Genomic DNA, 22,632 nt, shown 5'->3' on the forward strand with positions numbered 1-22,632 from the left:
CTTATGCTTGATGCAGCTGTAGATAATAAAAAGCTTGTAGTAGCTTATAGCTCATCAGGCTTAATATTCGGAGCCACGATACCGATACTTTTATTTGGGCTATTTATATGGAAAAAAACCTTTAGTTTTTAAAATAGTAAAAATGGCCATTTGTGCCCACCTATGCTATCTTTTCTATAAATTATACGCATTTCATTATATATATATATATATAATATGCATTTAGTATAAAAAATTTAAAGATATTAAAATCTTATTATTACTTAAACCTAAATTTTTTTTCCTGTACCTTTTACTTGGCCATGGATTTTTCACAAGCGACACTTGCTTCTTTTTTCCCCTTTTTATGAGATACTTGTATAAAATAATCTTTCAATTTTTAAAATAAATAAGTCTTTGCGCATCTATTACGTAAATTATACACTGATTACAATGTTACTATCACCAAAACCTAAAAACCTAATAACCTTCTGGTGTAAATAACCCCTCATTTTCCTGCACTACTCCATAGTCCATAGCCTTCATTTTCTTTTCTTTTTTAAATGTTCCCAGAAAATGTATTCCACAATAATGCATCTCCTCCCCACAATAACAAGCCAAATTTTGACATGGAACTAGAATTCTTTGTATAAGAAAACATTTTTCCGTCTGATATATTTATATGGTAGATCCAGAGCCCCTCTTTAACGTTCTGGATGAAGGTTGGGTTCTCTTAATTCAAGTGATCCCACTATAGACAATCAGCTAATAATGTGCCATCAAATGCCAGCCATGAAAAAGGACTATAAATTGGCGAAGAGGTAGCTAGAAAGTACAGTCAAAGAGGAAAAAAGATAACCCTGCAGAGATTTTACAATTACAATCATCCCTATCAAGTGGTCAAATAAATCTACTAAAAAGAACGCAATAATTTTCCTCAAATCACACTCGCACACAGAACTACCAAAAATGAAGAAAAGAAGAAACATGAGTAGTAAATGGCAACCTCGTCAAAGTGAGCAATTTAGATATGCAACGGAAGACAAATAGTTGCATCTTTTTTAATCAAACTAATTCTTCATGACAGTACATTTTATATACAAACTTCCGTCATCATCAGGACAGCTATTCAAGATTGGCTAATGAACATGGAGGCCGATACCAAATAAGGCAATCTACAAAACTCATGATGCATGCGTTTGCAAACAAAACCAAACTGAATAAATAGCAGGCACCTTATATCACAGAAGCTCCTGAAGCATATTCTGAGCCTCTGAGCTTCAAAATAAACAGACCATTAGATGTTCAGAGATACTGCACCAGCAGAATAGGGCAAAGCCATCTGCTTCTCTAGGCAAACAAGCGCTAGGTGGATTCAACCCCAACTTTCTGATACGAGGCCCCAAATATCCCCAGACTATCTATTTGGGTCCTCTAACAGAAGAAGAATCTCTTCATCTTCGATCGTCCCAGATTCTATCGCATACTGCAGGGGATTCTTACCATCTTTGTCTGTGGCATGTGGATCAGCTCCCCTGCATGAACAAAATATTATGATGATCGTACAAACTTCCATAGCTTGACACAAATAAAAGTTTGTAGTCCTGTTCAGGTGTTATGGAAATCGGAAAAATAAGGCCCAACTCGAAAAAGTCATATCTAACTCAGCACAAGAAGCCCTCAGAGCAAATAGCCCACCAACAGAAAAAGGTTGCAAATTTACATTCAACTAGATCCCAATCACCCCAGTTTACATAACAAATCAGTTTGCATATGGACATGGCATAAGATAAGTGATTATCTAGGCCTTATTTAGATCAAGCACTATCATACAAAAAGAGGAACCAACAGATTAGCATTCCAAAAACAGGAAGAAATAAAAAAGAAATTCTAGTATGAACAAACTTGCTCACAGATGTTCTCTTCAGAAAACACAATCATTACTACCAGTAAGCATGAAACTTGCTTGTCAGTGCTAATTCATTATTACCAGCAACACGTATGAGGTCAAGTTGATTATGGCAGGTTAAAGCTAACAGATATATTTAGACAACATTTTGTAATCATGACTTGACTGTTTCATCTTTTCTTAAGCCATTCAAACATCAGATGTGTTCAGCACAGGTTCACATAATTTTCCAAAAGTCAACATATGACGCCTAGCAGCATCATAAAAATTCATCGACTAACTAATTGACAAAAGACATCACAGAAATGCTATTATTACTGAGAAGTTATTTAGAAGCCTCTATGTATAAGTAAAAAGAAGCAATAGTTCCGAAAAAAATCATTCATAGCACATGCAACCATGTATGTTTTTGTGCTAGCTGAAAATGAAGAATAGGCCGAGTACCATAACAAATATGACATGGATAAAAAGGCAAAACTAGCTAACTTTTCTACAAAATGAAAATGCAAATAAGATGTTATACCACTCTACCTGAAAATGATTTTTCATTATTTCACCAAATCAAATAGAAAGATTTGATATTTGAAATCAGCAAGAGTTTCAACTCTATATACATAGAACAAGATGGTCATACAAATAGGTCATAGGTTAAAGGAAAGAGTTAAGTACCTTGAGAGCAGTAGTTTTGTGTACAGATGTCTGCCTTTGAGAATGCAGTGATGAAGTGGAGTCCTACCCTTCAAATCAGTAGCATTTACATTGGCACCATATTGTAAAAGGAGTTCTATCATTCCCATATCAGCAGTCCGGCATGCAAGATGAAGCAGGGAGAAACCTTCAAGGCAGTCATCTGACTCACCTGTGTCCTCACTAGTGCTCACAGGGCAAAGAGAGCTAACTGCAGAGGCCTTGCTTAAGGAATCATCAACTAAACAACTAGAACTTCGATCAAACAAAGTAGATGGCTGCTCTTGTAGAAGCATTGCTTTTGCAAGAGTCAAAGATGAATTACATAACGTATGCCCATACATAACATTTACATCGGCATTTGAAGTTACTATCAGGTGATATACAGCTTTCTTATCATTGGCATGGACATTATTCCACATCTGCTGAGCCACATCAAGGTGATCCTGGTCTGCCTTGTCTTTACAGACAAAGTACTTTTCAGCATACTGAAACAATATGAAACCAGACTTTAATATCATACATCATGAAACTAGAAACTTGTTACAAAAATTAACTCCCAACCTCTGATGCAATGACCAAAGAATGAGCATGTTATGGACACAAAGTAAAACTCAAACAGAACTTCTCCATCAGCTAAACTTATCCCTAAATTTTTAGATTCCCATGAGTTGAGATTGAAGATTGATACACAGGTCCAAATATAAGAAACAAGTTATTGCAAGTTTTTATATTAATGAAATTATTTAGGGTTAAATATATTTTACTTTCCTATACTTTCGAACAAAATCACTTTACCCATATGAATTTTGTTTCGTATCACTACGCCTCCCTGCACTACAAACACCGTAAACGGAGATGACAAAATGACTCAAAAACCCTATCTCTATTAAATAAGTATATATTTTGAGAAAATTCAAAGAGGCTTAGTGGTAAAAAAAAATAAAAGTTCAGAAAGATAAAGTAATTTTTTTTGGTCAAACTAATAACAATATTTAAATTAAAAAAGCATGAATATCATTAACTTTGGACTGAAAACCTAAAAACGTTAAAATTAAGCAAGAGCGCAAAGAGGCATAATGATACAAAGTAAAGTTTATGGGGTAAAGTAATTTTAGTCTAAAGTACAGAGGGATAAAATATATTTAACCCAATTATTTAATATGTATATAGATGCCCATGCAAAACACATCTTAAAAACAGGAAAGTGTGCAAGCTTAAGAATTTCCTTTTGCACAGATTTATATTTAGATCCAAAAGGAAGGCCAAACAAAGCAAATGGAAGGGCTTGAAATATGAAACATAGAAAAGGACAGAAAGAATATAACTTTCTAGTTTCTAGAAAAAGAACTAGACAAAAGAAGAGGACTTCATAGTAAATTAGTAATTCAATACTACAGGCACTTCAACCATCTAAGGTAGCTAAAATGGAAATTTCAGTTGTAATGTCAGGTTTTGTTTCACGATAAAGCAAGAAAGAAGAAACAAATTGATTAGATGATTCATGAACACTGATGACAAACTCACCTTAGCTTGAATGAACTTCTCTTTTACTGCAATAGGATCTGAGTGTTTGGGCTTGCTGATGAATGTGTGATGTTGCTTATTCTCTAACCTAGTGGCACTGCAATAAATGAAGATGCACAGATTCATTAACATACTCCCATACAACCTATACACGGCTACACTCATGAAAGCCTTCTGCACCACTAAAATTACAAGATTGTCCATCAAACCATGTAAAATTACCTGGAAATATCTTCACAGTTTTCGTTACTTGATGATGGCAACAGTTCCTCCCAGATCGAGTTGGCAAATGCATTACCTAGTGACTGAAATAGATTGATTACGGAGGGCTCCCATACCCTGACATCAAGTGTCAGAGACCTTACCTGCCAAATGGAAGTATTAACTAGTGATAAGATAATCTACAATTTGCCCGAAAGAAGGGAAGAAAACATGAATTGTGAGAAACTGAGAACTTAGAAACCATCCTATTGAGACTTGATTAGAGAGTAAAATTTGGCATTTCACAGAGGATGGCAGACTTTTTGGGCACAATTTACACCTTGTCATAGATATAATGGTGAAGTTTCCATTTCAGTAAAAAACCATCTTATTGAGACGATTAGAGTATACAATTTGACATTTCACAGAAGACAGCAGACTTTACAGGCACAATTTTCTCCTTGTCATAGATATATTGATAAAATTCTCATCACAGTCAGAACCCATCTTACTGAGACTTAACAAGGGAATACAATTTAACGTCACAGAAGATGGAAGACTTTATGGGCATAATTTTTCCCCTTGCCATGGATATATTGGTGAAATTCTCATTCCAATAAGTAACCATCTTACTGAGACTTGATTAGATGGTACAATTTGACATTTCACAAAAACAAAGTATCATCAATACTTTCAAGTTCTTTAAGAAAAGGTCACAAGTTCAACCAATCCCTTTGTCAATAATGTGGAGGAAACCGTACAAGCTCAATTTCCCTCCCTGTTTTGCACTCATCACGAAGGTCTTGGCATGGTCACCATTTTGTAGATCTTAAAAATCAAATTGCAAGTCAAGCACTTTTGCATTATGCGTTAAGAATGTCTCCTAGTAAATGTACGTACTTTGGTGCTTGAAAAAGTTCACAAGATATCTGTCATTTCTATCTATTAGTAATCCAGAGCAAGGTTCGAAAAATTGGGATGGGGATCAGTCTTCCAAAAAAGCAAAATGTATTGGCCGTATCGATCGCCTGAATCGGATTAGACTTTTTTTAATTACGCAAATTCTAAATATTATTTAAAAATGCAGATTTTTTTAAAAAAATTAAGAAAAAAGGATAAAAAATAAAAAATAAAGAAAATAAAGAAAAAAAATTATGGTGCAGTGAAAACTGAAAAGAATAAGAGATTAGAGAGAGAGCGGGTGAAAGAAAATTAAACAAAAGAAAGAAAAACTATGGTGCAGTGACGAAGAAGAAGAAAAGAGAAGAAAATGAGATAGAGAGTAGAAGAAATAAAAAAATTGAGAGAAAAATAAAAAAATTAAATTAAATAATTATATATTGGAGTTTGTCGGAGTTAGATCTGTATCGCCGAAGTTTGCCAGAGCTAGATCTCTCTGTAAGAAATACAATGACTATATGGTAAGGAGAAAAAGAAAATGAGTGAAAAAGAGAGTGAGGAGTGAAAGAGAGAAAGAAAGAGAGAGAGTTCGGATCGGCCGATCCGGCAAACCATGATCTAGAGTGTAATGTATGCGGTAGGTACTGACAACATTAAAAGCGAGTGAATATAATGCTTCCAACTAGAACCTTATGAAATTGTGAGGCGCAGGGAAACACAATGTACCTAAATTTATATAGCCTTAAGAAAAGTCTACGGCTAACATGGACACAGTGTTGTATAGTTCATCCAATAAAGCACATGAATTATCAAAATTCTGTCTGGACATGGACCTCCAAAATAGACGTAGGCATCCAGGAGGGAAAAAAAAACTCATATCCTGCCATTTAATTCTGATGGAATTATCATAATTACCTTTGATATATGCACACCAAGATTGCGATGAACTCCAGAACACTCAATGCATACAAGAACTCCAAGGTTTAACGATGCCCAGTCAGGTTCTGGGGCACCACAATCAGCGCAACTGTCATTTCCATATACTTTTCTTAGCAAGTCAATAGGTTTCTCATGTTTTGTGTTAAACCTGTTGTGTTGTGAGCTTCTCACAGAACGTTCAAAATGCCCACTACTATAATTTTTCTCCAATGAGGATTCTTCATTTGAATGTTCAAGATCCGTTGAGCTACCAAATGAACTGCTCTCACTGGCAGCTCGATGATGACCGCTGCCTGTAGGGCTGGCCATGAGGCGCTGAAATGAACGTATTGGTATCTTTAAAATAATATTCCAAGTTATATGCAGATGCTTTGATCTAAATATTGGCATTACTTAACCTGTTCAGGAGATTGAGAGCTCAGGAGAGATGCGATAACACCAGTTATTTTTTCAATCCAGTCCATCTGATCCATGGCGCTCTCTGCCTGTGTAAATAAATCAACAATCAGAGACCAAGTTAACACAATAATAATCACTAAATGGGAACAATTTAATATTCTTTCTCCATAAGAAAAACCTACATAACTATCTTCTTTAGAAAACAATGACATTATTAATTCAACAAGTTGATTCTTTATGCTTCCCACCTGCAAAGTGTAGTTCTTAGTGGGTGAAATTATCCTGAAGCAGAACCGTAGATCTGACTGGTCTGCATCAACCTTGATTGTTGATGTAAGAAGGTTTACAGTATGACGTGCAACAGATTTTTCATCATGTACACCACCATGGTAGTGAGAAGAGAACCATCGGCTCAGCAATCCAGAACCATGTTCCGAGGAATTATGACCTCTTTGATTAGAGTTATGAACGCCCTAAAATGGTAAAAAAAAAGAGAACAAGGGAAAACATAATAGTATTAAAAGTAATTGAACAAGCTCAAGAAAATGACGAAAACTTCTTTCAATAAGTAGAAAACCTACAGATGGCCTGCTAAACTGCTTGCGATAGTAATACAACATTCCTCGGCTATCTAACACAAAAAACCTTCTTTTCCAATCGCCTCTCAAGTTTGATGATCGTTTAGAAAGATAGCCTTGCCGAATGGTCTGAACCTGCAAATACATTGAACTTTTGATGTCAGGGAACTTCTTGTTAATGCACAAGTAAACCTTATGGCACTCCATTTATACGAAGAATTTATTGGACAAATAACTTAGTTTTAACTGTACAAAGTTAAATGAGTATAAGGAAAATTAATTGCAAAGTTTTCAGTGAAGTTAAATGTACATAGAGATCCAATAACCAGAACTAGGCCAAAAATTACCTTTCCCTTTGCAGCTGACTGCATCACCGCTTCTATCATTTTATGAGAACTTCTACCAATAGCTTGTATACCATCTCCATTAGGAGAATCATGTGACCCATTTGAAGACCACCGGCTTTCTCGATCAATCTGTCTTTTGAACTCTTGCATCCTCTCTATAAGAGCAGCCTGCTCATAGTTAGACCTTTCTCTTGATTGCTGTGCATATGCCAGAACCTTCAAGGGTAGAATATAAAAATAATTATATTATTCAACTTTTAGCTAGTAAATCAGCTCAATCAAGGTGAAGACTATGGTGCCTGCACCTAATAAATAAGGTTTTTTGCTTCAGCAATTGGCATTATGATTAGCAAAACTAATCTCAGTCCTCAGACACATTTTAGCCATTTATTCATATAGATAGTTTGAGCTTCTAAAAGTATTATGCCCTTCTGATAATATGTTTGATTGTATTGAAATGCCAATTTCGACTCCCACACCCAATTGGACAGGCCATTTTGAGGCAACATATTATAATTTGGTCCTCGGCATTTAACATTGTACTCAGTCATTGGCCATACAAGTCTATTGATATATTCAGGATTAAATCAGTACTTTTATTTCTTGGAGAATTTAGAATAGTGGTAAATAACAGGTAAATCCTACATAGTTCAAACAATACAAGCAATATATGTCAATCGTCGAGGCATCAACTCAAACTGCATCATCCCCTTGATGACTTTGAGAAGGTACTTCAGAACAACAATAAGTAGCACTAAAGAATAACTAATCAAGTATTATAGCTCACATATGGAAATATAAAATTTGTAGGTTGTAATAATCAATCTTGTATAAGTAGCTTGTCTCAAAACACAATTAATTAGAAGACTTGGTTGTAGTGAGGTTGTCACATATAAACTTTTGGAAAATTGTAGGTTGTAATTGAGTGTTATTGAAACCTTAGCTCCTTGCATATGTAACATAACTCCATAAGCATAAGAATGCTCAAGTATTTATGTAATATTTTCATAAGTAATAGTTAACAAAATATATGTTAAAGACAAACCTGATGGATGTATGGCTCCATTTGGTGCAGTAGTTCATACCCCTGAATTAATGAGTAAAGAAAGGCTCTAAGTCACTTTGCCCACCAAAGAGGAACAACAAGGAGACAATAAATGTCATCTCTTAGATAACAACATATGAAACAACAAAAAGCAGTAAATGCCATCAGTTAAATTTACTTGTTTGAAGTAACGAAGATGAGCATCCATTGTTCCACTAACAGCCTCCAAAAATTCAAACCTCTTCTTTGCTTCAATATTTGAGAGAGCAGTGACCTGAAAATTAGGAAGATGTGTCCTAATATAACGTAAATGCATAATACAATACTTGCATGTAAATAAGAATATTCCATAAATATCAAGACTGTCCTATGAAAAGCATACCAGATTAAAACGGGCCTGCTCAAATGATGATCTTGCACTGTAGAGTTCCTGGATTATGTCCAAAACTAAGTTAATTTTCCTACTTCGGAGGAAACTTCATAAGAAAATACACAGGAAGAAACAAGATCATCTTATCCTATGCATTGTTCTAAAGATATATCACATTAAAAATGAAAGTTTTCAGTTATTACATCCTCCAAGACAGTTGCTATATCTGCCTTTGTGCCTTTCCTCAATGACAGGTACTTCTCACGAGCCTGTCGAACACAATAATCAACGGACGATGTCAACATAAGATCTGTAATATAAATTTAGCATTTTTGTACTAATCATACTCGGTACAGTTTGTTGAACCTAGTAGTATAAAAATGAAAAAAAAAATATCCAGAAAAAATCTCAGCAATGAGATAGCTTAAAATTGAGAAAGGACATAAAAAGTGCAAGGTTCCTCATCTCTAGATTTAGTTTATTAGGATCAGTTATTTCGACAATCCTATCACCAGCAAGAAGTCAAGAACTACAAGTCCAATTGCCTCATATGCATTATATTTCTGCTGAAATTTATCTGGCTGGAACTCAAGTAACTTAGCAAAATAACCAGTTTGACAAGGAGGCTAAGGAAGAAAGAAAACTAGAGGACACTGCTGAATATTAGGCAGTGATAACTGATAACTACTGCCACACAGTCATGAAATTCATAGAAGATTAAGGCAGATTTATGGGTTATCATACTGAGACAGGACGTATTCCTGTTAAAGAATATTTGTAGAAGGAAGACATTTCTCAAGTATAAAATGTACTAATAATCAGACCTGGTCATATAGAAGGCTAGCCTTGTCGAAACGCTTGCGAGCATCCTTGAACAAGTTGAAATAATGTGTAATACCACATTAGTAATTTCCATAATGAGAGAAACAACTGTAAGGAAGCAGCAAACAAGAAATGTACCTTAACATCATGCAAATCTATGTCGACAAATTGCAGCAATCTGTCATTTAGCATATGCTCAACCTGGAATAACAAAATCATTGAAATACTACAATGAACCAGAAGGAAGGAAAAACAAGAACTTATTATAGCTAGTACATCTGAAAGAAGTTAGAGAAGCAGAAATAGGAAATCTGCTTTTAAGGTATCAAACTTTAGGAGGTCATCTCTATGTTAAGTTCCCCTGCAGGAACTCAAATTCTTGAGAAAAGACCAAGGACATGAGCATGGCAATTAACTTATTATGTCAGGTTGAGCTTCCATTGAAATTCAAATTTACACGTGTAATGAAAATGAAGAGGCACTACAGCAAAGAGCTTAAACATGTCCAAATCCATCATTTTGGACAAGTAGGCAAGTATTTGGGTTAGTAAAGTTAGCAAATATATTCCAGCAACAGCATTTAAAGTTGCATCTTGCCTTCTCAATTTTTGAACCAGAAAAGCAACTGAGAGGATAAGTTTCTCTTTTTACTAAGACAAGTAAAAAGTACTTCCAGCTATTCACATGTGAGACTTGTCTATTTCCTAGATCATGTATCTTTGCACAAATATTGCCTTGATCTCGATATACTTTTCCCTATGTAGAAAGAGAAGTAAATGAAAAAAGGTTTATAGGATCTTGTTGGATCACAAGCTCAAAAAATACCAAAGAAAAAAAACAAAAAAGTTGACATTATGCGGTATCACAATGAAGTAACATGCTGTGACTGACAGAGTAGAGCATTCCACTATAAAACAAAAGAACCAATATTTTTAATGATGAGTAGCATGCAAGTATAGGCACTATACCTGAGAGCGTAGTACTTCTTTATAAGTTCCTATTTCCCTCAAGGCAATTGTAAACTTGGTCATAACAGGTCCTGCAAAAAATATGGCCAAAATTTAATATCTTCATGTGCCTCAATTGAAGAAGACTAGCAGCAAATGATCAGCGCAATGTTGACAGTCAGTGTTCAATGTGAATGAAAGAGAACCTACTAATGGGAATATGCGTCAAACAGACATAGTTATAGGCTTATAGCAGTACAATGAATTGGTCAGTTTTACTATCATATCAGTAGATCTCAGGTCACCTAGTTTGACTGTATTCACTTCGAAAATAGCAGTTCCAAAGGCAAAGGTAAAAAAATTAAAATGAAAATTAAAAGGGTAGAAAGAGGGGGAATTGATAGTCTTGCTAAGTGAAGGTAGATACAACAAAAATGGATGTAAAATGCACTATTCTCCCACTAAAATTTTAGATGCCCTATAACATTCTTTACAGAAAGGAACTCCACAAGCTACAAAAAATATTACAAATATCTTTTCGAGATATACACAAATACCAAGAAGTAAATAAGAAGGACCAAGAAATAGTCAACAGGAAGGGAAAAATACACAGAAAATCCATAACGATAAAATGTAGTTCAAGTTAATTTAGAAAGAAAAAACAGCAGAGCACTAACCTCCAAAAGCAACACTAATGGGGTCATTGTGCCCTCCTCCAAACATTTCAAGAGAGCTTGCAAAAGCAATATCTCCATCATATCCCTCACCAAGTCCTTCTCTGAAAGCCAAGAGCAAAAAATACTTCATATTGTGCAGCAGAAGACAAGACCAAAATATGAAGAGGACATTTTGCATATTTAGAAAATCCAAACATCAAAATGAGAGAGAAAAGTGAACAAGGGATTCACACTGCCCGCTAAGCTGACTGAAACTGCATCTCTTATACCAGAAGAAGACAACCAAAGCGCTTTCTAAGCTGACTATAGGACAAGGCATATGCCATTAGGACCAAAACACCCTCTGTTGGTATTCTAATTTGGTGTCATTGCTTTACACAGTTAATAGCCTCCATGACTTACAACCAAAATTACAATGATTCATTTAAAACATTAATCTTGCAGCATTGTTCTTTATATCAACTTGAAGACCACTTAAATAATGCAGCTATAATTTTTCCACTCATGAACTTTGGGTTTAGCAGTAATTCATAATTCTGCTTGTCCACTCACCGATACAACCCTAATCTTATTGAATAGAGTGAAACCCTGGTAAATTGAGAGGTTGATGTCCATTGAACAAACTACGGAAGAGGAGTTTTGCAAAAGGGATTTTATATCTTTTCAACAACTACACCACATGTTTGTCCAATTAACTTTGAAGATCAAAACAGAAGATGTATCTCCCAACATCTGATAGTTGTCGTACGCAGAGAAAAACTTTATCCTCAAGACAACAAGAACAACTACAACTACTGGAAGAAGAATAAGAACAAAAATGTCCACACCAAAGTATTTGGGGTACTTTCTAGGCATTCTTCCTTCATTCAAGTAGGCAAAGGAAAACTTTCCTCTTCTATCTTCTTGCAAGACTGCATTTTTCTGTTCCATGTAGATGCCTTATGTATTCATTGCAAAAACAAATTGTATTTTACTTAAAAGAATGCATTTTATCTAACAGTTATAACAAATTCTTCATATATTGTGAAGGAAAATAGTTTTGTAGGATGATTTCAAATCATGGAAATAGATGCTCTAGCACCAGGGCTAAGAAAGTGTGCACCTTGCCCTCCCAGACTTTGCACTGCTAGTAGCCTCATACAATAGCATGCATTCTAATAAAATATTTCCTAATTTTTACGGTTCAAATATTTGATGTACCTTGGTATTATTATTTTTTTGTTATCTATTAGCACACAATCTAGCAAAATGTTGAATTACACGCATCTTTTCTAAGTTACAATCAAACAAAAATTTGCTTCTATTCAGGATTCAAGCAGCCCAAGTTTAACAAAGTACCTAAAAAATGCAAGATTCATTGTGAATGTTAAAAATCAACTTGTAGTAATCAGCAAGAAGAGAGAGAGAGAGAGAGAGAGAGAGAGAGAGAAGGACCGCAAGTAGAAGGCTCATTGCCCTAAGGCAATATAATGCATATGGAAATTTTAAACAGTTCAAGATCCATGCAACCAATCTGATCACTTTGATAGAAAATCTCAGTTTTGGCCAAATTTCTAAACATTGGCCACAAAAAGTAGAATCTATATGAAAATTGAGCACAGTGAAATAGTAAAAATTATGTTCTTCTGAGAGAAATATATGTAACATATCTATAAGCTAAAACAATTAGGCAACTCATTTAAATGTATAAGTGTACATCCTTGTGTAAAAGTTTTTTAAGTAATAATTGTAGTCAACTGATGATACCCAAACAAAACAATGAAAAACATAATCATGACTTACGTGTACTTGCGACAACCTTTGTAAAACTTTAAACACCTCTCTCTCAACGACTCAGAACTTTCTTCAAGTGATTGAATCTGTTTTTCATAAGAAACAAGCTTATCAATAGTGCTAAACAGAAACATAGAATATTAATTCTATGTTCCAATGCACTTATCTGGTTAAACACGAGAGCATGTCATTAACACATGCTACTTAGCTGTCATATATGAACAATGAACAGGACTGCAATGAATGTACATAAATGGGAGATAAATTGCTTTTCCAATCATTCTATCTGATTGACTACCATGATAAATTACTCTAGATCAAACACTAGTAAGTAGTAATCACATAATTTTCAGATTTTCCTCAAAAGTAATCAAAATAATCTGTATCATCCAGTGAATAGGAAATGTAGAAGTTATGGAGCAAGGAAGATAGGGATAGCAACAGATTATCAAATCAAGAGAATGAATATTTTCACATACAGTGCAAGCTCTCTACTCAACCTCGTTGTAAAAGAAAACTTGAGATACCAAGAGTGGAGCATGCACGAGGATACCAGAATGACCCTAATCTATTTGGCGGTATTAGTATGATCACACACACTATATAGTTGGATAACTGGAGGCTGTAAACATTTGATAATAAAGCTGGCACAACAAGATGCAATCCAAAGTACATGAAAAGCAAATTAACATCGTACCATTTATTTACTAAAATTACCGTAAACAACTTTCTCAACCAGATATTCCACGGCTAGTCAAATTTTGATTCTATCAAAGCTTGGTTTTAGAAATCTAGCTCAATTCTACCAAAGATTGGTTTCTTCAGATTTTTCTTCGAACATAGAAGCAGAAGAACAACAGTCCATGGACAATCATCACACTTAGTGTTGACTGGTGCATCCCAATTCTTGACTATAGGAGATCCCCAAAAATCTGCCCAACCCATCCTTCCTATGCAAAGCAGAAGAACAGCTTATGTGTCCATGGACAATTTTTATTAAACCTGGTGTTGACTGTTGCATCCCAATTCTTGACTATAGGAATTCCCCCACAATCTGCCTAATCCATCCTTTCTATGCAGGAATCCTAATATATCTTTTCTATGCACTAATACCTTCTGCACCATCTATACACTACATTCCCCTCTAAAAATAACATTTCTCTTCTTCCTCATGCAAGTACAACATGGAACTTCTCCAGATATATTCCACAAAACTAGCTATGAGCATTTGACCATTGTCACACCGAACTAGGATTGAAGTTCCCTTCTAATCAATTCCATCTTTTGCTGGTGATAGCAGATTTTTTGAGGAAGCCTACAGTATTTGAAATCTATTTGCAATAGATGAGTTAAATCTGGTAAATTAAAAGTCATCTTAGTGGACATGACTCTCTCTGGTAAGGAACCTAGGGAGGCAAGATGTACATATACTAAGACCACAACCAGGAATATTGCTGTGTGCAGGAAATAGATCAAAGGTTGCAACAATATTATATTTACCACATCCTCTTGGTCATTCCTATATGATATTCGATCTACTAAGTAAGGCTAGTACTATAGAAGCAACCAAGATACCTATCTAAGACACAATATGGACAAGATGTGTGCAGATTTAACTAATAAGTGAGATGACCATAAAAAAGGAAAAATAAAATAAGATTTACAGAAATTTTATGCCAAACTATTATCACGTGTTCATTAGTCCCCAAAACCTTGTGTAGTAACTCCATTCATACATGTCCTTGATAAACCAATGTACTTACTAGACACCACATTAAGCTGATGCATGTGACATGTATTTCCAGCCATTGCCTTTTACTCCAAATCATCGAAGCTTTACAATAGTTACTCCAGATAAATATGTTCAGTCTACCGATTCTATGATTGGTTTCTTGTGATTGCAGGAACCCAAATTTAAGCTCCTTTTTTCTGAAGATTGGGAAAACCATTGTTTGAAAAATTGGTACAGATAGACCACTACAAAATTGCATGCTGAACCAGTAGACTCCATGTGAAATTTGAAACGCAAAAGACTTATCTAAAAGAAATGGGCTGCACTCACCAAATGGCATTCGGACAAGAGCCTGTTGGACATAGTAATAGTGAAAAATCCTACAACGAGGTTCCAAAGTTTGATAGAATCAGTTGCAACAACAATATCAAGGATAACTTAGATTGCACTACCAGAACAAGTTTTCACTCAGTTGAACTGTGTGATAGTTCATCATTGTAGAGGGCAAATCCTTATTTCACTATTCGAAAAGAAGATTGATAGATGTCTAAATATTTCATATCAAGTACCAAAAAGAGCCGTGCCGACCAATTTCCAACGAAAAGTCTGAAGTTGACAGTAATTATGCCTCAACAACCATCCAGTTAACTTGGAAGTCCAGTAACTGGATTCAATGACCTAAAAAGTTATCCTCTCTAGGTAACTCCAAAGGAAAAAAAACAAAAGGAAGGGTCTTTATACAAACACTTATATCAACAAAACAGATATACTTAATAACAGTATAAGATGGAGATTGATCAGCTCACAGCGCATCACCTGCTTCCGAAACATCGGGGAATCATCGAGCTTTGAGAAATACATGGTGAAGCTGCGACTTTTTCCTTTTCACCGGACCCAATCCTCATCAACGCCCACGCCCGATACCAATGAGAGCCAAGAAGTCCTTCGAATCCCTCAGAACCCACCAAAATGAGCAAGATCGAGTGCCCACCGCTCGAATCCAGCTCCGGCGGATCCGAACCCGTCCAAACTCAAAGTTTTAGCCAATCCCTCAGCTCCGATCATCTCCGGAACCGGTTCCACAGCCAAATCATGCAATGTTCATCAATATTCAAGATCGCCCCCCACAGGAAACCCTAAAATCCGAAGAAAAATCGATAAAAAAGCGAAAAATCACAACAGCAGAAATGGATTTGGTCTTCGAGATGGCTCCGATCGGAGGAACGAAGGAAGGATTTGGGGGAGGGAACAAAGAGGGCCCAAAGAGAGAGAAGAAAAGGGGAGAGAGAGAGAGGGGGAAGGGAAAAAAAGAGAAAGGAATAGGGGAGAGAGAGAGAGAGGAAAAATAAAGGAAAAGAAAAGAAAAGAAAAAGTAGCTCTTTTCTCTGAGAGATTACAAGTAATTAAACTAAGCGGTTTACAGGAGAGTTCAAATTAAGGGGTTACTTAAATAAGAAGTCCAGCGCTAATTATTTGTGATTTGGAGGAGGGTCACCCATCGGTGAGTGTAAAAGATTGCACTTCACCTTTAGGTTGGCCAGCTAAGCTATACTTTTCCCCTGTCAACTTTTGGTTAAGAAGAATACCTTAAAATTAACAATTGATGCTTGCAAGGTAGAATATACTTATGCTTTGATGCTCTCTCTTTTTTTTTTTTAATAAAAAGAAAAAAACCTATGGTTTGATGAATGGATGCTATCCAGAGCGAAACCTATATAACTTTGATGGTGAAATGCAAAAAAATTATATCTTATAAAAATTCATGCTAAGATAGATAAAGATTTAGAACAAACTATATATATTTCATATTTCATGCATTGTACCTGATTCTCTCTGATCGGGGTTATATTATATTTAATTTAAATTAAACAACTTTCCACACCTTTATATTGGCAGGAGTATAAAATAAAGGTTATCTTCACCGGGGGGCAGTGTAGTGATCACACCCCACCCACACACACCGTAATTATGACGGACATCTCAAACTTAATCATATTTCTTTTAAATTAAAACGCTTTTCGGAAAATTATTTAAACGAAAGAAACACCACATCCGACCCTGACAATTCTGAAGGCCGAGTGGGCCGGAGGCTCCGCGCGTCGCTTTATTGGATCCCTTTACTGGGCCCCACCCTTTCAAAACTTACAGCCACCCGAACCCAGGCCTACGAACTCTACCCTCTCTCTCACTAGTCGATGGGCCCCGCGCACAGTGTCCAGTGGGGAGGGGGGGGGTCTTATTTCCAGGTCAAGATCCGAGGTCGATGGCTTGTCCGGGACGAAATGATTCGGCCCGCGGGCTTCCCTCCTCGTTTCGCGCGCAAGGCGGAGCCCACGCCCGGAGAGCGGTGAGCGCACCGCCGGAGGAGCTTAACAGAGGACTCGCCATCGTGGCCGTCCGATCCGAATGCTCGCTTAATCATCACCGCTGACTGAGACCAAGTTCTTCCGTGATGTCACACCTGATCGAGTGGCCCCCATTTTGGTGGACACACATGACAGTTTGGGAACATGTAAACTGTACGATCCGCCGTACGTTACTTTTTTACGATTTCAACCCTGCGGATTCCGGGATTTACGAATAATGCTCGCTCGAGGGTTTGAAGTTCATATTTTTACAATTCTGGAGGGCCTACTTGCAAATTTGCGGTCGTAACGGGCATTGATTTCTTGGGCCTCGACGAGGATAAAAAAATAAAAAATAAATTGTGGCAGGAGAGGACAAAGTATTTGTCTTCTTTGAATTCTCTCCAGCATGGGGAAGAAGAATAGAAACAAAAGGTCTTTGTAAAGCATGGGAACAAAAAGAAGGGGTTCTACGTTGGAGAAAAGAGACAGAATCTAAGGTTGGGCTCCGTAATTTTGGGTCCAATTTTGAATGTCTCGTTTGGACTTCATGCATTATTGCCTAAATTAATTCTACATATAAGACTAGTTGAAGTTTAAATAAGGAGTAATTGCAACAGTCAGTAGACTATTTACTAATGCATAGAAAGACTCACTTACCATAAAGAAATAGTTTAGTTATTAAATTTTTTAAGGAACATAGAACTAGTCTTTCCTCTCTCTGTGATCCACTAATGACATTGGCCCAACTTGGCCCAACTTATAGGTAATGTACTGCTGCACAAGAACTGATAGCAGAAATAGAGATTAATGAGAAGTAAGGCTGAAAAGTTTATGCTGATAGGCAACGAATCAATATTATTTTCATCCCTTTGCTTGTGATCATGCAATGTTAGATACTTCTTGCAGTGTACAAGAGAAAGCAATAGCAGCAGAAAGAGTTTTATCTCAAGCATTTTTTAGGAGGAGTATATCTTCTAGTTTCTTATGATTCTTATCTCCATTGTGATCCAAATACATGTACTTATCATTGGATTCTAAGCAAACAATTCTTGTTCTAATTGTTAGCTGAAGCCTTTTGTGTATATTTCTCGCCTTTCCATCTCAAGATTCCCAAGTTGGAAGATATTGCTCCTCTACTACTTCACGATGGTCCATGTTATTGTTATGAATTTTTACCATTATATTCTTATAACTTCAGTTTCTTCTTAATACAATGATGCTTTTTTTTTGTTCAGAGTAGACTGTTAAAGAATTCAACATCATATCAGTAGGTGGCACGTCGAATTATCTTGGTTCGAGTCGATTTCATCGAAAGATACTCTTTCCTTACTTTACTCGTCTACTGCTCAAGGAAAATGATGCTTGATTAGTTAGCAATCAATCATACAGATGAGCCTTTTAATCATTTGATAAACGATAACTTCACGAGCTTCCAAATTATGAAAGAACTATGAACAGACAGTCGGAAAGAAATTTTCTAGAGTAGATATCAATTGATGACATGCAGTGATGGAGAAGGGTAGCAATGTTTCTGAAATTTATAGTACAACAATACAATTCTTTTAGCACTCTCAACTCTTTCATTTTTCTACACTTGTGCTACATTCAAAACCACAAATCAACAAGACCACTTGACAATATTTTCTTTGATTTTATTTTCCCCTATAAACAATGATTCATCAGCGTAACTGATCAGCACCCAAATTATTATAAAAAAATAACATAAGAAACTTGAGTATTCTTTGCATCTGTCAACCCTCATCTGCTGAGTTCTTCGCTCCAAATTCTGTTTTTGTTCACTGAAACATCTCTCTCACTCATTTCACAGCAATGAAGTAACCATTACTTGAAGTCTCGAAATTAATCTGAATATGTATATCGCCTCTATAGTTTAAGACTAATTCTCAAGTCAAGCAGTGGGTTGTTACTATTACTTATAGGGCCTTTTCTTAGTACTTCCTTTTGCTTAATCGCCTCTTAACTGTAAAAAGATTTTGTACAAGAAACAGGAAAAAGGAACAGAAGTAATCAATCACTATCTTGTTCACTCTGAATCACTCACATTGTTAAACTGTTGCCATCTCTGTCCAAGCTACATGAATCATGATGTGAGCTATTTACTAACTACAAAGAGATCTAATTGACAGAGTTTTTTTTTTTAAAATCTCTTTCTTTGACATATTAGTTGTGATTTAAGCATTCCTTAATCCATATAACTAGTCAAATCCTCATGCGTGGTTGAAGAGTTCCTTATCACACTAAATTTAGTGTAATTTGAGCCTGGAGATGCCTAGAAATATCCAACAATTTGTTTCATAAATGTTTTGAGAACTGTACTCAGTCACTATCATGCACGCCAAACAAATGAATTGTTATCATCAATCACTTTCATAGATGGTAATGGGCCACTATAAGAACTCCTTTACCAAACAATGGATGGCCTCCAATATTTCACTAATTGTGATTATAGAATTAGGTTTGCTTGTAAGGTGGGCCAAATATCTACTAAGTGGAGTGAAAAGAAAGATAAGAAGTTGTTTAAGAGAATGAAGGCAATTATACAAACAGGTAATTGTCAGATTGCCTACAGTAATACATAGATTTCAATAACAGAATCAAAGTGAAGAGGAATTAGTATTAGGTGCAACTAAGACCTATCTGAAGTTACAAGCGGTTCTTAAACAACTTGTTAAGGATTAGGATATAATCATGTATAACCCTCCAATGTTTCATATCTACATATTTGCTCTTCTAAATTTCATATTTACATGCGTACATTTTAAGACTCATAATTTTTGCATGGATATGCTTCACGTTACTTTTTGATAACCGTAGGTAAAAAGCAAAGAGTTTTAAGAAATATTCATAGAAAAAACTAATTTTTTTTAAAGGAATATACGCATAAATATTAACTTTTGAGTAATATATAGAAATAACAGATTTTTAAAGAGTATGCATGGAAAAAAAAAAAACCTATAATCTATTTCATTATATGTATAAGATCACTAGAGATCCATTTTGAATCATCTCTAATTATCCAAACAACAAATACTTAGATGTCCTACCTATATTAGTTGGTATGGGAGAATCTTGTGCTATTGGGTTGCATATGATTGAGTTCAGTGCAAACAAAAAAACAAGACAAGATTGTTTGAGAAATGGAATCTGGACGCTAAGTAGGACACTTTGAAACAATTAAAAATTTATAGCAATGGTCCATCATAGCTGATGTAGTAGTGCCCAAATGGGACACATCAGTCTTTCTAGTTATTTGTGGGTGTAGTTAATGGTGTTAAATTCTTTTTCTCATTTCTTAGTGGTAGTTAACTCTCCAATCGGCTCGCACGTTTTTCCAATTACCATATAAATTAATTATTGGATTTGGATATAAAAAGGTCCTTAGAGGAGAGAGAGAGAGAGAGAGAGAAGAAGAAGAAGAAGAAGAAGAAGAAGAAGAGCGAGCTCCAAAATAAAAAGCTCCATGGAGAAGATAATGACTTAGCAATGGATAGAATGCAAGAGCTAAGGTTTGCAGAGAACTTGACCCTTCCTTCGGTATGATCTCTCTCTCTCTCTCTCTCTCTCTCTCTCTCTCTCTCTCTCTCTCTCTCTCTTGTGTTCTTTATATATATATACACCATAGTAGTCTTAGTTTGATCATGCAATATAAAGTCTTTCTTCCATATGCACTTACTCATTCGATTCATTCTGATTCAATCTGATTCAGACAACCAAACAGCTTCTTAATTCACCTGTTTTAGACTCCTTTAGAGGAAACTTTGAGTCTCTTCTAGGAATTATCCTTGATCTTACTTTTTTTTCGACGAACTTGTTGCTTTAAAGATCCTCATGAAAGAAAAAAAATCCAGATGCGCATAGATGATGTATATGTATATGTTAGACACTGTCAACTCTCACCTAAGTTTGAAAAGATCTAAATAAGTTAGTGGTTTATGTCTTCAAGATCCTTTCAAATTAATTTCCTACCCCTCTATTATATTCTTCTCCACCTTCATGTGCATGGATTCACTTTACCCTATGTATGAATAGATGTTGTTAGTTGAAAACGTCATCATTCGAAATGCCACAATAATTGTCCTAGAAAATTTCCACTATTATATTAAGATACTCCCTCGAATTTGTAATTAAGTATCAAAGTTATACTACCAAACTTATTTATTAACCTTTCATTTCTATAACGTAGCACGCATGTGCATTACATATGAATGATCCACTTATCCAATTTTTTATTACAAAAAACAACAAGAAGAAGAATTTATTCTAGTATAAAAATAGTTGAATAAATTAATAGTAGTCCTAATTATTAATAGATGATGATATAATAGTTGGGAATTTGTACACGCCTATCAGTTTGTCTTACAGACATAAATGTAGTTTTTCTAACAAAGTATGAAGTCAAGGCTACTTCACATGCTCACGTTCAAACTTTTATCCAGCCTGGTTTGAAAACTTTAATTATATTTCCTTTCACATGCCATGATGTTAAGATGGCTGCATTTAATATGAAAGCGATTGCAATTGAGTGAAGAAAATAGGGGTATATATATGTTGATTATGAGTTAGGATTAGCTGTGAATTTGTTTAATCTTTTACTTGTCTAAGCCTTTGCATATGTTCTTAATTAATTTATGTGACGTGGAATGTGAATCTTGACGTAAATAGGAGCAGGTTATTGTCATTAACGCACATATGGGATGCAACCACTGTCGGCGGAGGGTCACCAAGATCGTCGCTAAGATGAACGGTGAGGATAAAATCGTGCAATTAATAAAAATAAATGAATGAGTAAATTACTGTTTACCCTCTTATGGTTTGATCCGATTTTGATTTACCTCTATGGAATTTACTTTTTAATCTTAGACGCTTAACCTTATGTGATGCACATTAAGTTACAACTATTAGTCAACCGTTAAGAAGGATATAAAAAGATGAATTACCCTCACAGAGATATAATCTGGACCGTTTCGTTATTTAGCACCAATAATGATAGAGGCAGTCTAGTCGTATCATTAATCTGGGACAAATCTATCTAACAATTATAATTTGATCAGACCGCATACGAGCTAAAGTGTTTAAGTTTAAAGGATAAACTGAAATTTGCCCAAAAAAATTATCAGTTCAAACGAGATATCACTTTGAATTGTAAGATCAACTGAAACAGCCATTAAATGCAACAGTTGACTCTTCTTTTTAGCAGGATTGCTAGATTATATGGTGGACTTTAGCAAGCAAGAAGTGACTGTGAGAGGGGTAGTGGTCAGCAAGAAGAACAGATCTCCAAGGATATGCAATCACATCAAGAAGAGATTTACTCACTGCATGGGTGTGCTTAAATTGATGTGCTGCTGTCATTTCTGATCAACTCTCCATAGATCTGTTAGCTTATACTTAGATGGCATAAAAGGAACTAATTCAGTTGAAGTATGTAATT

At 35.5% G+C, this 22,632-nt stretch overlaps 1 protein-coding gene and 1 long non-coding RNA gene across 2 annotated transcripts; one reads left to right on the plus strand and one right to left on the minus strand.

Annotated features, from left to right (window-relative positions):
* Nucleotides 1–1,010: 1,010 nt before the first annotated feature.
* LOC140786596 (ADP-ribosylation factor GTPase-activating protein AGD3-like) lies at nucleotides 1,011–16,253 on the minus strand. Its single transcript, XM_073135143.1, has 19 exons — nucleotides 15,649–16,253; nucleotides 13,110–13,186; nucleotides 11,328–11,428; nucleotides 10,672–10,742; nucleotides 9,842–9,904; nucleotides 9,706–9,750; nucleotides 9,085–9,150; nucleotides 8,894–8,941; nucleotides 8,690–8,785; nucleotides 8,512–8,553; nucleotides 7,467–7,682; nucleotides 7,123–7,254; nucleotides 6,790–7,014; nucleotides 6,541–6,627; nucleotides 6,119–6,457; nucleotides 4,325–4,467; nucleotides 4,103–4,199; nucleotides 2,558–3,063; nucleotides 1,011–1,514 (listed from the first exon to the last, which is right to left on the minus strand). Exons 1-19 carry the CDS (start codon nucleotides 15,691–15,693, stop codon nucleotides 1,397–1,399), a joined length of 2,517 nt encoding a protein of 838 aa, XP_072991244.1. The 5' UTR covers nucleotides 15,694–16,253; the 3' UTR covers nucleotides 1,011–1,396.
* Nucleotides 16,254–20,675: 4,422 nt separating this feature from the next.
* Nucleotides 20,676–22,622, plus strand: LOC140786265 (uncharacterized). Its single transcript, XR_012108590.1, has 3 exons — nucleotides 20,676–20,735; nucleotides 21,864–21,945; nucleotides 22,399–22,622. It is a non-coding gene; the product is annotated as an uncharacterized lncRNA (long non-coding RNA).
* Nucleotides 22,623–22,632: the final 10 nt, after the last annotated feature.

The sequence above is a fragment of the Typha latifolia genome, chromosome 4, assembly GCF_019914945.1.
Source record: "Typha latifolia isolate L0001 chromosome 4, TyphaL0001v2, whole genome shotgun sequence".
NCBI lineage: Eukaryota > Viridiplantae > Streptophyta > Magnoliopsida > Poales > Typhaceae > Typha > Typha latifolia.